Source organism: Biomphalaria glabrata, chromosome 11, assembly GCF_947242115.1.
Source record: "Biomphalaria glabrata chromosome 11, xgBioGlab47.1, whole genome shotgun sequence".
In the NCBI taxonomy this organism is placed as follows: domain Eukaryota; kingdom Metazoa; phylum Mollusca; class Gastropoda; family Planorbidae; genus Biomphalaria; species Biomphalaria glabrata.
The window spans coordinates 19,737,546-19,754,049 of NC_074721.1; the positions used below are offsets into that span (position 1 = coordinate 19,737,546).

Sequence of the window (16,504 nt, forward strand, 5' to 3'; positions counted from 1 at the left end):
AAGTTGTCAATTGTAGTCAAACTGAATTTCCATTTAATTGGATCAATAAAGTTATCTTATCTAATTTAAAAACAAGTGTAAAGAATTATTTATATAGCGATGAGATAAATTAGCATAAGATTAATTCCATTCCATTATAAAGTAAGAAAGTAAAGTTCCCCTTTCAGACCTGTTGATCTATGGGGCAGAAGGTGTAAAGGTCATATGTTTCTGTGGCCCACGGTTAACGAGGATGTCGTGTGGCCAGCACAACGACCAACAGCCTTTACTTTTTCCCAACTTATGGTATCCATTTGAGTTGGGTGGACTCAGAGGCGCCGTAAAGATCCCGAAAGTAGAACTACCAATCTTCACCGGGATTTGAACCACTGTCGGATTTCCCCCCCCCACCCCACCATCAAGTAGAAAATTGTAATTGTGCATGAATTTGTTAAAGTTATTTTAAAAAAGACTTTCTTTTCAAAATTTATAATACATAAGAAAATTGTAAGTAAAAGAGTAACAATTGAGATGAGTTGTGAGACCGAATCATTTTTTCATATTCGCCTTTCCCCAACTTTTACTTAATTTGAGATTTTTCTAGAAATAACTTTGGGACTATAACTCACAATTTATACTTGACTCCTAAGACTCTAATTAGTCTACTTAATTATATAATTAATTACTTAAATGCTTGTCTGTCTCACTTCAGTATTGACCTTTGCCCCCATGTTACTTTATTTTACTTAATTTGACCTGCCCATTTTTAATAGGATGAATAATGAGCTGTAGATATCAGGAAAATGTGTTTCTGCAATTAAAAATGCCAACCCCCCCCCCCCAAAAAAAAATGCTTGGCGTCACGGGGTTTTACCCCGAACCCCACTGAGGGAGCTTGCAGTGCTCCTCCAGACCCCCTAACTGTCAAGAGAATAGACACAAAAGTAACTATTTTTTTGTTTTCTTTTAATATATATATATATATTGTATCTATATATATATATATATATATATATATATATATATATATATATATATTTATAGAAGTCAATGATTATTTGATTCAATCCTACTATATGTTAAATCCCCAAGTATTACGTCACCTTTAGGTTTACCATACATGAACCTCTCGTCTGCTACTCAACACCATCAGGTTATTACCTCTCTGTGTGAGACTATTACAGCCTATACATTTACTTAAGTCCTGGGCCTTCTTGCTGTTCCAATGAAGGGAAATGATCTTAACATGTTCTCTAAATGTATTTGTTTATATTTGCAATCACTTCCCCATTACTGGAAATCGATGGACAGCCAGCCACAAGCTAGTGTGTCAATCAAAACAAGACACGATGAAGACACCACCACCAGTCTAGCTTAAATGATGTTTGCTGTTGTTTCTTGCCAGAACATCACAAGCTGAGTTGTTTTAGGTTGTTTTTGTTTTTACCCTTTCATTTTTGTTGTTCTGTTTTGTTTGTCCTCCTTCTATTCACGCCTGCACACTTCAAAAAGGTAACAAAAAGACAGGTGTGTTTGCCTACCTTGAGATGTAGCCAATGGCCAGAAGGGTAGTAACATGACCAGACACGTGGTGACCAACCCTGCAAACGCCATTTTGAAACTCTAGGAGTGCATGAAGTGACGTCTGTTAGAACATCTCATGACTGGTTCACGTAGTCTACAACTTGAAGGTGGGGAGACAAAAGGAAAAAAACAACGCAGTTAATGCATGGCTACGTGTTGAACATACTTAGTCAGACATTTCTTTCTTGCATAGCTCAATAACATAGAATCAAAGTCATAAAGTCCTGCTAAAGCTCTAGACTTGCAGTTAAAGATTCAGAATATCTTGCCATAGAGTCATGTAGTTAGAGTTCTAGAGTTATCTTTATACAGGGTCCTGGTTGCCATAAAGTTTTGCAGATAAAGCTCTAGACTTATCGTAAGACAGAGTCATGCAGTTGAAGCTCTAGACCAGTGATTCCCAAAGTGGTCTATATAGACCCCCAGGGGTCTATGAAGACTTCCAAGGGGTCTACGAAAGTGAAAAAATAAATTGGGGGTCTATGAGAGGTCCACGGGGGTCTACGATAACAGATTTTATTTAAGTTGGTCGTGACTTTAATTCTTACATTTAATTAATGTAATTCTGTCATACTATAAACTAATATATCATTTGCACCTTAGTTAATCCTTTAAATATTTATCCTGATATTCATACAAAAAATTGTATTTAATTTCAAGACTTATTTAAATAGCTTCATTTTGTGTACTTGTAACTAATTATATAATGTTTAACAAAAAGAAATATAGTCTGTACAGCAATAATTATTTAAAATAAGGATTCATTCTTTCCTTGTCAAACAAGCGGTTGCCTAAGTGACTTTTTAAAGACGATATGAAACCAATTACGTTGGAGGATCATCTGAGATGATGCCACCCTTACAAAAATAGTTAAAGATTTGAAAAACTTAAGAACACTCAAATAAGGTGTAGCGCTTGCGCTATAAACTGCATAATGGTCGCAGTCTCCTTATTTTTCCACAGGGTAGCCCACGAAACCTTTCCCACGTTTGGGTAGGCCCAATAGTTGCAAGGCAGCAAAGGTTGAGTTCTGTTGTCCTTCTGCTAGGTGGGTAGTCAGCCAAGGTTAATGAAAACAGTTCCGCAGATTCAATATTTGTGCCACACGTCAAGAAATACACGAGAAACTGCTCTTTGCGCAACATTTTACAATGGTACTTATTACTTGAGGCAAATGTATTAATTAATATTTAATGTTCGAAGGACTACTTCATAGAACAACAAAATCCTATATGAAACATAATATTCATAGCAACGGATGATAAACTTGCAAAAAAAAAAATTAAACATTTCCAGTGTGTTTTTGGTTTTTCCAGCAATACATATTAATTGTTATTTGAATTGGTTTAAATTTGAATTTTATCATTAAAACGTTAGTTCTCTATAACTAAAAATATGTAGTTTTAAATACTTTTTCACTCTTTAACTCACTACATTTAGAAATCTGTTGTTTTTTTTTTAATGTATGAATTAGCAAAAATTTGCAAGTTAAGCAGGGGGTCTACCGAAAACCAGAAAACATGGCAAGGGGTCTACGAGACAAAAAAGTTTGGGAACCACTGCTCTAGACTTATCTTGCCATAGATTACTGCAGTTAAAGCTCTAGACTTATCTTGACAGTATATTTATACCTATTTTTAGTGGCCCCCCGAAAGGGGAAAAGACGCTATTAGTTTTGTGTGGAATGTCTGTCCATCTGTCCGTCCGTCCCGTTTAGATCTCGTAAACTAGAAAAGATAGTGGAAATCCGACATCATATTTTAGACCATTTAAAGTTCTGATGCAACAGCTACTTTTTTCTTTTCTGAAAGCGAAAAATCTAATTTTTTAATTCTCTTATGCAAGCAGTTTTTTTCATAAAAATATATATATATTTTTTTACATTTGTATTGCTAAGTTAAGTAAGTTCTGTTATAATAACTACTACACTTACACAATTTTTTTTTTACTTTTTTTAAAGAGAAAAAATCTATTTAGTATGCATATAAGTTCGATATAATTTAAAACAACAATTAATAAGTTTTTTGCATGAACTGCATCGTTACTCTATGACAGCTATACATTAGACCAAATGATTTTTTTTTACTGAATTTTTTTTTTCTTGAGGAATAAGAGATTGTTCATTTACAAAACAATTAGAGCAATTATACATTCACTATAAGTATAAGACATACGTTCATGCAAAACACTTATTAGATCTAAAGATAGATGCAACGTCTGCAAAATAATATGCACCATGAAACAGAAAGCCATTCAATGTGACACCTGCGATGAATGGTACCATGCATCATGTCTCCATATGAATACACCTGTGTATTATGCCATAGGCAACAAAGACGCATCATGGCACTGTGTACCGTGTGGGTTACCTCAGTTTACATCAGGACTGTTTGATTCCTTTGATGCAGACACTTCTAACCCATACAACATCCTCAACACCATCCCAAACCAAACTCACCAACCACTAGCCAGATCCACTCCTGTTAAACCTAAATCTACTAACATTAATACAACAGCCCCACTAAACAAACCTACTAAAGAAGTAATACCAAAATACCTTAAAACCTTAGTAATAAATTTTCAAAGCATTAGGAACAAAACAGCACACTTAGAACCTTTATTAGAATGTGAGAAACTAGACATAATTGCAGGAACAGAAACTTGGCTACATCCTGAAATTTATAATGCAGAAATTTTCAATAGTAATTATGAAATGTTTAGAAAAGATAGGGCTGATAATCATGGAAGAGTTCTTTTAGCAATAAAAAACACTCTTATAGCAGAAGAAATTACCTTACCTAACTCAAAAAATATAGAATCAACATTTTGTAAAATTAATACCACCTCAACATCCCTAATAATAGGCAGTATTTACAGACCACCAAATTCTAGTTTAGAATACATGCAGGAACTATGTAATCAGATTACTACACTTAAAGAGACAAATCAAATAAAAATGCAGTTTTTTTGGATTATGGGTAATATCAACCTACCTGATATAAATTGGAAAACACTAACCATAGATAAACACCAAAACCTTAAGGACTTAAATGAGCTTTTCATAGAAACTTTACACAACCTAAGTTTAGATCAAATCATTAAAAAGCCAACTAGATTAAACAACACATTAGATCTCTTCTTAACCTACAGACCTGGATTAGTAGTTGACTATGAAATTATCCCTGGTCTATCAGACCATGAGATCGTTAAAATACACAGTCAGATAAAAGCAGTAGCCAATACAAAACCCAAAAGATGCATCATACTCTGGAATAAATGTAACCTAACACTACTACACCAAGCTGCGTTAAACTTTCAACAAACATTCTTATTAGAAAAAGACATTAACCAACCAGTCGATGACCTCTGGAATTTCATTAAAAACCATCTTAAAAGCATTATAGAAAATCATATACCAACTGAATACACATGAAACAAAATAAATAAATGCTGGTTTAATAATAGACTAAAGAAGCTTTGTAAACAGAAGGAAAACCTATATAGAAAATTTAAAGAAACTAATGCAGAAAGAGTTTACAAAAAGTATATAAAAATTAAACACTTAGCCCAAAAAGTAAGCAGACAGCTGCAGTGTGAATACATAAACAATGTAATATCTAAAGATAACAACAAAAACCTATGGTCATACATTAAGTCTAAGAAAATGGAAACAACAGGCATAGCGCCATTAAAAGATGAACATAACATAATACATAATGATAATGAAACTAAAGCAAACATTCTAAACAAATACTTTGCATCAGCATTCTCAGCCCCAGGAGACATATTACTGAATTTGAACCAAGTAAACAACATAGAAGATATAGTAGTACAAGAAAATGGAATTCAAAAACTATTAGCCAACTCCAAACCAAATAAAGCATCTTAACCTGATGGTATTCCAGCTAGATTACTCAAAGAACTAAGCAATGAGCTAGCCCCAGTGTTCAAAATACTCTTTCAGGCTTCACTTAACCATGGCAGAGTACCAAAGGACTGGAAAGAAGCTAATGTCACCCCCCTATTTAAAAAAGGAGAAAAATCTGACCCAGGAAACTACAGACCAGTATCACTTACCAGCATCACATGTAAAATCCTAGAACACATAATATGTAGCAACATCATAAACCACTTAGACAAACATTATGTCCTTACTCCATAACGACATGGCTTTAGGAAATATAGATCATGCGAAACAAAACTAATAGGACTAATTGATGATTTTTCAAAAGGTTTAGATAATAGTGAACAAATAGATGCTATCTTACTAGATTTTTCTAAGGCTTTTGACAAAGTTCACCACCATAGTTTGCTTAAAAAATTAAAATATTTCGGCATTAATGGTCCACTGCATCAGTGGATTAAAGATTTTCTGATAGGGAGAGAACAAACTGTAATAATAAATGGCTCTAAATCAACACCGATAACTGTAAACTCAGGTGTACCTCAAGGAACAGTCTTGGGTCCATTATTATTTTTAATTTACATAAATGATTTACCAAATTGCATTACTTCAGGAACAAAAGTCAGATTATTTGCAGACGATTGCATAATATATAAAACAATAAAAACAACACAAGACACAGATATTTTACAAAGAGAATTAGATGAATTACAGAAATGTGAATCAAATTGGAGCATGTCTTTCCGCCCAGAAAAATGTCAGTTGTTAAGAGTAACAAAAAAACTAAAACAAATTAATTCCACTTATCTTATTCATGGTAAACCAGTAACACAGACTAAAAACGCAAAATATCTAGGTGTTATAATAAATGAAAAACTGTCATGGAATCCACATATTGATGAAACTACAAAAAAATCAAACAAAGCATTAGGATTTATTAAAAGAAATTTCTATAAATCAAATAAGAACATAAAACTAATATGTTATTTAACCTTGGTTAGGCCAATAATAGAATATGCATCGTCCGTTTGGGATAGATAGATAGATAGATAGATAGATAGATAGATAGATAGATAGATAGATAGATAGATAGATAGATAGATAGATAGATAGATAGATAGAGAGAGAGAGAGAGAGAGAGAGAGAGAGAGATTATGTGAGGGAGGGAGTTATGTACAATACATTATATTTTTTACCCTTTGCCTGCGCTCCTTCATTCGTAATCAAGTATCGTAAATAATTGTGGGAAAATGTTGGCCATTGAAAACTACGAGAAGAACACTGTGTATGTATGTTAAAGTACTTGAGTACATGTGTTTTTGGTAAGAGAGCATATTTTAACGCAGGGTGATATTGTGCTAGAAATAGAAGAAAACAAGAGAAAAACAGAGTTCTAAAACTGTTCTATGGACAGCTGGTTGGGGGGGGGGGAAGGGTGAGCCCTACGTGTTACTTCTGGTTTAAATCCACAGAACGGAGTCAATACATAAAACACGTTGGACATAATTTGCCACAACCTGGCGCGACGTCAGATGCAGGGCTAATTATCTCAAGGTTCTCCCTACCTGGAACATTTTTGTAAGCTGCCACACGGGTACATAGAAAGTAGAGACAGTGGTAGAGACAGAGCTTTACGTAGGTCGTGCTTAGGATAGAAAACAAACATGGGGACGAAAAAATTACTAAACGTATGCTACTGGTTAATTCCAAAAGAATGTTTGGCCTGGAATGATGTAGTCAAAACTTACGCGTTTTAGATCTAAAACTATATATATATATACGTATGTATGTATATATATATGTGTGTGTGTGTGTGTGTGTAAATAATATTAATCTCTATTACATTCTGACCCTTCAATCTTGCGGAAGACGTTTATCGTACCCTTGAATAGCTTCTTCTTGGAGTTAGTGGAAAAATTGTAGGCCTCCCGACCTTGCCAGCAATGTGGTCTGGGGGAGCGCTGCGAGATCCCCCAGTGGGGTTCGGTTTGGGTCGGAGTCCCGCCGCCAAGCCCTATTTTTCGGTATTGAAAGTCAACAAAATGCATATGCTGATGTATCTACAGTGCATTAACCTGCTCTTAAAAAGTTTAAGTTCAAAAACCTAATCTGCTGATCTTACTTAGGACTTAGATCCTCCCGCACCGTTTGGCGCATTGGGTGGCAAGCTGCTTCCACAAACATCTGTCACTGACAATGTCTGAAGCCTCTTCCCACCTGCTCTGAAGTCCTCCATGAAAGTGTGCCGCCAAGTTAAACTAGGATGTCCCTGTTGCGCTTTCCTCATAATGGCCTCCATGTCATCGCAACTCTTATTGTGCGTAATTTATTTTGTCGGAGAACATGTCCCGCAAAACTTATACGACGCTCTGTCACAACCTTACTAACGAATCGACTCCCAGGTCGGCATAGAATTTCTTTGATCGAGACCCTATCTCTATAACTGACTCCTAAAATCTGTCTCAGCCATCTTTGTTGAGCCACATTTCAATTTTTGTTCAATTTCAGTTAATGACTATTTTACTGCAAAACCGTCTGGAGGCGTTTTAAACGTTTAAAAAAGCCTTCTGGAGAAGGGAGGTTTTAACTCAAAGCCCCATTTGGCGTGGCTACGCTCATAGAATTTAGAGTGTGCAATTTACTTTTTTTTATATCGAAAAGGTGTTTTTTTTAGCTTCAAACCCCGCTGAATGGGGGCTTAAACTCAAAACCTCTTTGGTTATGCTCATAGAATTTTGAGTGTAATGTTTTTTTATTGAAGTGGTTTTTAGCTGCAAAGCCGCTGGAGCGGGGTTTTGAACACAAAACACCTTTTGGCTACGCTCATAGAATCTGGATAGTCTTATATTGAAGAGGGGGTTTTATCGTAAATTTCGGAGGGGGGTTTAAAATCAAAATCTTTCTTAGCTATGCTCTTGGAATTTGGGGATTGTCGTTTGCATTCTTTTTTTTTTCTTTTTCTTTTTTTTTTTTTAGAAGAGGGGGATTTAACTGCAAAAGCCCCCTGATAGGGGGGTTTTAAACTCAAAATCTCAATTGGCTGCGCTGGGGCAAGTGATGGTTTAGTAATAAAATATTTCTCTTAAAATAAATAAAATCAGTCACTAAATTCTGACCCCCTTGGGGGGCGTTTTTATTTCGGCCTGTGACAAGTCAAAAGCTGTCAGAGTCACTCAAATTTATCACAGCATTAATTATTATTATCATTATTTACTTATTTTATTTTAGTCATTTCCCCGTCCTATCTCCAATTTCTTCACCCGCCCCACCTTTCCCTCTCCAGGCTAGACTTAGTCCACCACCTTGGCGACTTTTTCACTTATCTCCCCTTGATCGGGGAAAGATAAACACAGTCTCTTTGATATTACCCGCCGGATGTCTGACGGCCGCAGTTGACACCAGCTTGGGTGGAACGCAAGTCAATCTTTCTCCCTCCCCCTTCACCCACGTCTCTCGGTCAACACGCCTAGTGACACTCCAGGGTGCGACTCTTGTCGGATTCACCCACGTGTAAGATAATTCTTAGCCTAGGACATTTCCTGTTTCCGCCCGTCTCACCCAGGCCTTTATAAAGTAGATTAAATCAACCAGACCCGCTTATTTCTCTATCGCTGTCAATCGAGTCTGGACTATTTCATTTATTCTTACTCTTAGAGGAATACCTGGTGGTAAGCCGAACTTAATCACAGTTCCACTTAATTACTTTGTGTATATTTCGCACTGGATACTGTCATGTGTATTCTATTATTTCATTCATGTTTAATTAGTGCATTGTGTATTTCTCACTGTCGTAAGTAGAAAACATTAACACGTCATATGAATATATTGAAGTATTGCATCTATTAATGCCATGTTGCTCAATTGATCGTTGATGCAACCGTGTATATATTTGTATACCTTATTTTATTTCCTTTATCTCGGCTGACCGCCTTGATAATTTTACTAGCGCACAAATACTGCGCTTATATATATATATATATATATATATATATATATATATATATATATATATATATATATATATATATATATGAATTATCTCCCCTTTACTCTTATTTTACTTTAACGAGAGTTGCGCCCCTTGAACGGATACTCTCCATTCAAGCGCACTCCATTGTCCTCGGCCGACGGCCCTGTGTAAACAAACCGTCATGGTCGCTGACCACCGCCCATTCCGCCCCCTCCCCCCTTTTTTTTCTATTTCCAACTTGTGCTGTTTATTTGAGATTATTATTTCCCCTTTTTATGTACATTTTTATATTGCTACTATCAGCCTTCGATTTTCCAAATCCCATTGGTCATCATCTCCCCTTAGTGCTCTAAAGCAATTTTACTAATCTGACGAATGCACCTCAGTCGAGGGCATCGATAAGATGCATGAGAGACATGTCCTAACTTGTCTTTGTTTATCCGCAGCCTCCCTCAGATGTCTGCCTATTTACCTGCCTATTTATTTGGCATTATCTGCCTATTTATCGGATCACTTGCCTACTTGCTATTGAGTATCATCTACTGCCTACGTGGATCTACTGAACTCTACTACTTGGCTCTATCGGCTCTACTTGCCCGCCTATTCGACAGCCCACCTGTCAACTTATTAGGTACGACGTTCCTATAGACCCAGAGTTGGTCTGAGACGTCATATCTACGCCAAACCCTCTGCAACTCACTGAACTTATCCTGACAACTACGCTGCCCACGGCAGATCCGCTCTGCCCGCAATACACTCGTGCCCACGGTAGCCGGCCATCCGCCCTACTGTGCCCACTACAGATATCAGAACTTTGGATTGAGACTCCACAAGAACAGAATCACCGGTGTCCCTCTACCCGCTAGAGCAACAACTCCAGCTGCAGAACCTCAAGCCAGGATCACAGCCAGCTGCGACATCAACAGGACAACCAGCTAAGTTCAGAAGACAAACCGACATACTCTCATATTATGATGATTAAATATAGTATTGATTAGAGATAGTTACAAACCCTCCCCCTTTTTATTATTCTATATCCTATACTCTTAAGCGAGCAATTCTTGTATGTATGTATATATATTTATATATATATATATATATAAATTTTTTTTCGAAAACGGCTCTAACGATTTTCTTTAAAAGTTCACGGTATGTGCATAATAGTGAGAAAAAAAATCTCAACTCATTGGCCACATCAGGAAAACTCGAGTTTGACCGTTATATCGGTTTGAAAATGGCTCATTATCGAAAAATTAATTTTGGCTAGAATGTTTTATGAATGAAAATTTTCCATGACGTAAACGGGAAAAACGCTGCTTACGTCACTAGGCTTATCGCAGTACACTAAAATATTTCTTTGCAAACAAGAACGAGTTTTAAAGAACCATTAGACCTAATTAAACATTTGCGCACCATCTTACTTTAGATTGATTTATTATAGAACTATGAAAGAAAAGTAATGAAATTAAATGTACCGATGTATGATTAGTTATTGTGTTTTAAGTGCTTAATAAATTGTTTACTCTTTAATTGCGTAGAGTGGTGTTGATACCTTTTACATTGTTGTTTATTTTGCTGGTGACCTCCAACTGTCTCGTTCTGAGGCCGCATGCTAAGGCAAGTCGGCGCCTAAACTGGTCTTTTAAGCGTTACGGTGTTACGTCGACCACTTTTTAGCTCACCAAAAAAGACTTCCTCTCGTATACGTTCGTCTGAGATTCGTCTCCCATACAGGATACTGCTCTGTCCAGCGTAACTGTCGGACTTAAAGAATTCCATCTATACAAAGGCCGCGGATACACATTTGAGACCAAAAGAAAATCTGCTGCCGAGGATCGATCACCGCGGACAATGGTTATGCTTGCCCTGGATGTGGCAAAATATGTAGGTCACAGCTGCAATCCTCATTAATTTTCGGACTCGAAGACAAGCCTTATTATTATTATTATTTTGCTGGTGAATTATTACCATGTGTTCATGCTTCGGTGTCTACTGTCCTGTACCAAAACAAAGGAAATGGTCATAACACAGCTTCTCTACGCCTTACTTGCTCACACTAAACATGATATCCATCTAGCGGTCAACGAGTTTGCGTACGCTGCAGCCTCTTTTAATTTAATTATAAACCTCGGTAAAAAAGCTTGAAGTTAGGGCGTGTTGACGGAAGGCCCATGAGAGATCTGAATGGAGAGATCTGTAAAAGCAGGCCATATCCCTCCACGGGCTGTAGCACCACTGGGATGGATGAATGGATGACAAAAGCCGTTATGAACTTCTTATAGTCCGACAGTCAGGCTGGGCAGGGCAGGTATCCCGTATGGGGGACGAACATATTGTTCGGCGTAACAGAGGTGCCCCATGGAAACGTTTCTTTAGAAAACTAATGCAATGATTTAAGTCTATTAAGAAAAAAATTGCCATTTTACTTTGTCACAAAGTGCCTGTTTTACCCTATAACGTAGAGATTTGCGTCACTTGATGTTTCGTACTAAAGCCATAATGAATATACTAATTCCATAATTAAATGTCTGAACGTAACCAACTGAGAAGTAACACTGCAAAGATTTTCTTCCAAGCCAATAATAGTAGGCCTACAATAGATGGATTGTAAAACTCTAAGACGGATGTGAGCTGTGGTTGGTCTAGCTCTATACTATAGGAGGACTTCAGAGACTTTATATTTAATCGCCATGTGCAATTACATTTAGAACGAACAGAACACTAAAGCAACTCTTCAGATTAGTAGTCTTTATATGATCGTTCATTTTCGTAATTACAACAATAGCCCAATAGTTTTACGCGAAAGAAGCAATGTAAAACGTTAAGACGTGAGCTGTGGTTTTCTATAGGCCTACTGTTGGGGGGACTTTCTATTCTAATCGCCATGTACAATTACATTGAGAACTGACAGAACGAAAAAGCAACTCTTCGGATTGATAGTCTTTACCCGATCATTCATTTTCGTAATTACAGCAATATTCCCAAAATGACTTCGGGTATATAACCTTCCTTAACAAATTATTCATCCGAGCGAGGCTCGGTCACCTGATATTAAATATTTATGTCAATAAATATTCTTTATTTTAACTTTGTATCTTTCTTTCATTGCTTGTTTCGTTACGTGCCTGCTCCCGATTTATATGCTGACGGGTTGGTGTGTGATAATTTCAAAAACAATCATCCCCTAGACATTAAATGCGCCAAACACACGTCACTTTCGCCAACCTGTCACACGGCCCCCCTTCTCCGGATACGCCCATGATATATATATAGAAAGAGATTAGGTGATCATTCATGTTTTATTTTTGGTCAATAATGCTTTTTTTTTCATAATTAAGTAAATCAGAGTAGTTTCCTCCTTTTAAATTATGAACTTGAACAGTAAAAAACAAGGTTACAAAAGACAGTTTGTGTGGAAACACAAACTCAGAATCGGCCCCCGAAGTGGTCCACCCTGGCAGGCTTCAATATTTTCAGAAAGAACATCCGAATGAAATTATGTCAAAGACAAATGAGAGATAAGAATGGAGAAAGAAGGTTAACAGATCTTGTGTAGTGCCCCAATGGTACAGCAGATCAAAGGATAGGTGCAAGTGAATGCAAACTTAGATGTGAACCTGGCCTAGCTAGTTCCCCTTTCAGACCTTGTGGTCTATAGGGCAGATGATGTAAAGTTCATCTGTATTTGTGGCCTACGGTTAACGAGGGTGTCATGTAGCCAGCACAACGACCAACCGCCTTTACTTTTCCCCAACTAATATCAGGTATCCATTGGAGCTGGGTGGACTCAGAGGCGCCTAAGGATTCCGAAGTTAAAAATCCCAGTCTTCACCAGGATTCGAACCCGGGGCCCCCGGTTCGGAACCCAAGCGCTTTACCGCTCACCTACCGCGCCTCTACTGGCCTAACTGAAGTCTTATAATTGATGTAATTGTTTTGAAAAGGCTCTGTCTTATTCGAATGCTCAAAAAAAAAGAGGCAATGCCCAAGGATTCCTAGGATGTAAACAGCTCGACTACTGAAGTCAAAAGCTTAAAAGCTGAGGTATCCTAAAAAAATAAATAAATAAATAATCATCCAGCAATAAAAGAAATAGTACACGAAAATAAAGTTCACATGATTACTATTCGTTTTGATTTAGGTCTAACTTATAATGCATACTAATTAGCTTTTTCTCTTTAAAAAACTGCTTGCATAACTGATTTTATAAATTAGATTTTTCGCTTTCAGAAAAAAAAGTAGCCGTTGCATCAGAACTTTGAATGGTCTAAAATATTGTGATGTCGGATTTTCAATATCTTTTCTAGTTTACGAGATCTAAACTGGACGGACGGACAGACGGGCAGATATTTCGCACAAAACTAATAGCGTCTTTTCCCCTTTCGGGGGCTGCTAAAAACACACGAAACAGAAATCTTACATAGAGAATTAGATGAATTACAGAAATGGGAATCCAATTGGAGCATGTCTTTCCGTTCAAAAAAATGTCACCTATTTTTTTTGAACTTTTTTTTTTTGAACTTTTTTTTTTTAACCTATCCCTAAGTCTATTGGACCGTTGGAGCACCAGGCAAGACTTGTCGACCGTCTTTCTCCATTCTTCCCTTTTTTTTTATTGTTTAGAACCTCTCTCAATGTCAGGCCCGTCCATTCTTTAATGTCTGCCTCTTCTTCTTTCCCTGGCACTGTTCCCTGAAGGAAGGTCTTTGCGAGCCCCGTAGATCTTGTAATGTGGCCATAGGTTTTAAGGTTTCGTCTTTTTACAATAGTTAGCAAGCCATCATGGGCTCCGATCGCTGCAGTAAACCTGTCTCTGATCTCTTGGTTTGTGATGCGTTCTTTGAATGTGATGCCTAGGATCCTTCTGTAGCACCTCAATTCCATTGCGAGGATCCTCCTCTCTAGCTCTGCATTCAACGTCCAAGACTCACAAGCATATAAAAATGTGGCCATGACCATGGAGCGCATCAGTCTGATTTTGGTGCCGAGGGCTAAGCCCTTATCTTTCCATATTATTTCAAGTTTTGAAAGGGCTGCTGTGGACTGTGCTATTCTGGCCAATAGTTCGGGTTTTGTTCCCTCATCTGACACAATAGCTCCGAGGTATTTGAAGCTGTTAACACTAGTTAGCTTTTCACCTCCTATACTGATGCCTCTTTTAAAGCCCTGATGGCTATTAGTCATAATTTTTTTTTTCGGCATTTATTTGCATGCCATATGCTGCGGAAGTCTTATCAATGCGCATCACCAGGTCAGCTAGTTCTTCTTCTGTCCCTGCTAGCCGTCAATGTCATCTGCGAAGCGCAAGTTAATAATTCTTCTTCCTCCAATGCTAACAGTACCTTCATATCCCTCGAGGGCATCGTCCATTATCCTTTCAAGGAAGATATTGAAGAGTGTTGGTGAAAGTAGGCAGCCTTGTCCAACTCCAACCCAAAATATGTCCACGAATACAAAAGCGTCAACAAACGGATTAGAAAGGGAATGAAAGAAGCGAAGAAAAAGTGGATAGAGAATAAGTGTCAAGAAATTGAACAGGGACTTAATAGGAACAACAGCAAAAAAGGGTACCAATTAGTAAAGGACATCACTAACTCAAAGCATGGAAGAACCAACACAATACAAGACAAAAACAACAAATGCTTAATGGAGGACAAAGATGTGTTGAAAAGATGGACGGAATACTGTTCAGAGTTGTATAACTTTGAAATCTCAGGAGATCCAGAGATACTAAATGTCCCGGCAGTCTCCAACATTGACGACTATCCGATTCTTCTCTCAGCTATTAAGAGTAACAAAAAAAACTAAGACAAATTAATTCCACTTATCTTATTCATGGTAAACCCGTAACACAGACTGAAAACGCAAAATACCCACGTGATACAATAAATGTTAAAAATTATCATGGATGAAATTATTGAAAAATCAAGCAAAACATTAGAGTTTACTATAAGAAATTTCTATAAATCAAATAAGAATATAAAACTTAAATGTTATTTAACCTTGGTTAGGCCAATAATAGAATATGCATCCTCCGTTTGGGACCCCTCAACTCAAGAAAACATTAAGAAACTGGAACAAACACAAAATAGAGCAGTGAGATTCATAACAAACGAATATTCACATTTGACTAGAGTAACACCTTTAGTAAAATCACTAAATTTAGAAAGCCTTCAGGATAGCAATGCAAAAAGAAAATCCAATAAAATATTCAGAAAGACAAAAAGATAAAGGCACATTCCTCGTCCCATATGCTAGGACAAATTTAAACAAATGCTCCTTCTTCCATATTGCTATTAGAGCATGGAATGGGTTGCCTGAGCTAGCCAGGAAAACCAGTGACTTGGCAGAATTAAAGTCTTTGGTTAACATGCACGACTTAATTGACCTAAGGACACGCGTAGCTCGTAATCATCAACTTTTTTAAAGTCATGTCTGTATTTTATAACATAGATAAGGATCGATATTTTCTCTATGATATTATATAAGTAATATTTATTGTATGAAAGATATTTTCTATGTGAGAAATACTGCATTCCTCACTAATCTTATTACTTTGTTATGGTAGAATTACTTAATAACTAATTGTTATGGGCACTTCTAATGTGTAACAGTAAGCCAGCAGGACTAGAACATACTATGAGAGTTCCAAACTATTGTAGGAAGTTACAAAACAAACACAAACAAGAAAAAACATTTCAAAAAAATACTTTTTAAAAAAAAGGAACAAAGTTTATTCCAAGCGTAGTTCTATCAATTAGTTTGGATCAGTCATGGGATTACATTTGTAATAAAACTAGGCCAAAAACAATAAATCTGTGCGATTAGAAATATTTTTACAAATCGCTTTTGTTTAGCGCTATTTCCTGCTTATAACTTGCTCACTACGCTAGGATCCTATCACTTATCTGGACCAGTTGGGAAAACCGGAAAAAGAAAGGGATATCTGGGTGAATTTTACCGTAATCACTTTTAAAAACTTGTATTTAAAAAAAAGGCAGAAAGGCCTGAACATGAACTTATGGCTCAACCATCATCTAGCCTACATTCTAATCACTCTGTTATTG

General features: G+C 36.8%; 1 protein-coding gene across 2 annotated transcripts in view; it reads right to left on the reverse strand.

Moving 5' to 3' along the window:
• Nucleotides 1-16,504, reverse strand: part of LOC106054903 (transmembrane cell adhesion receptor mua-3-like) — a 115,367-nt gene that overhangs the window by 75,913 nt on the left and 22,950 nt on the right. For both annotated transcript variants that reach the window (XM_056045737.1, XM_056045738.1), the window contains exon 2: nt 1,521-1,663. In XM_056045737.1, the coding sequence (XP_055901712.1) occupies nt 1,521-1,593 (73 nt within the window). In that variant the 5' untranslated portion in view covers nt 1,594-1,663. The remainder of the gene's footprint in view (nt 1-1,520; nt 1,664-16,504) is intronic.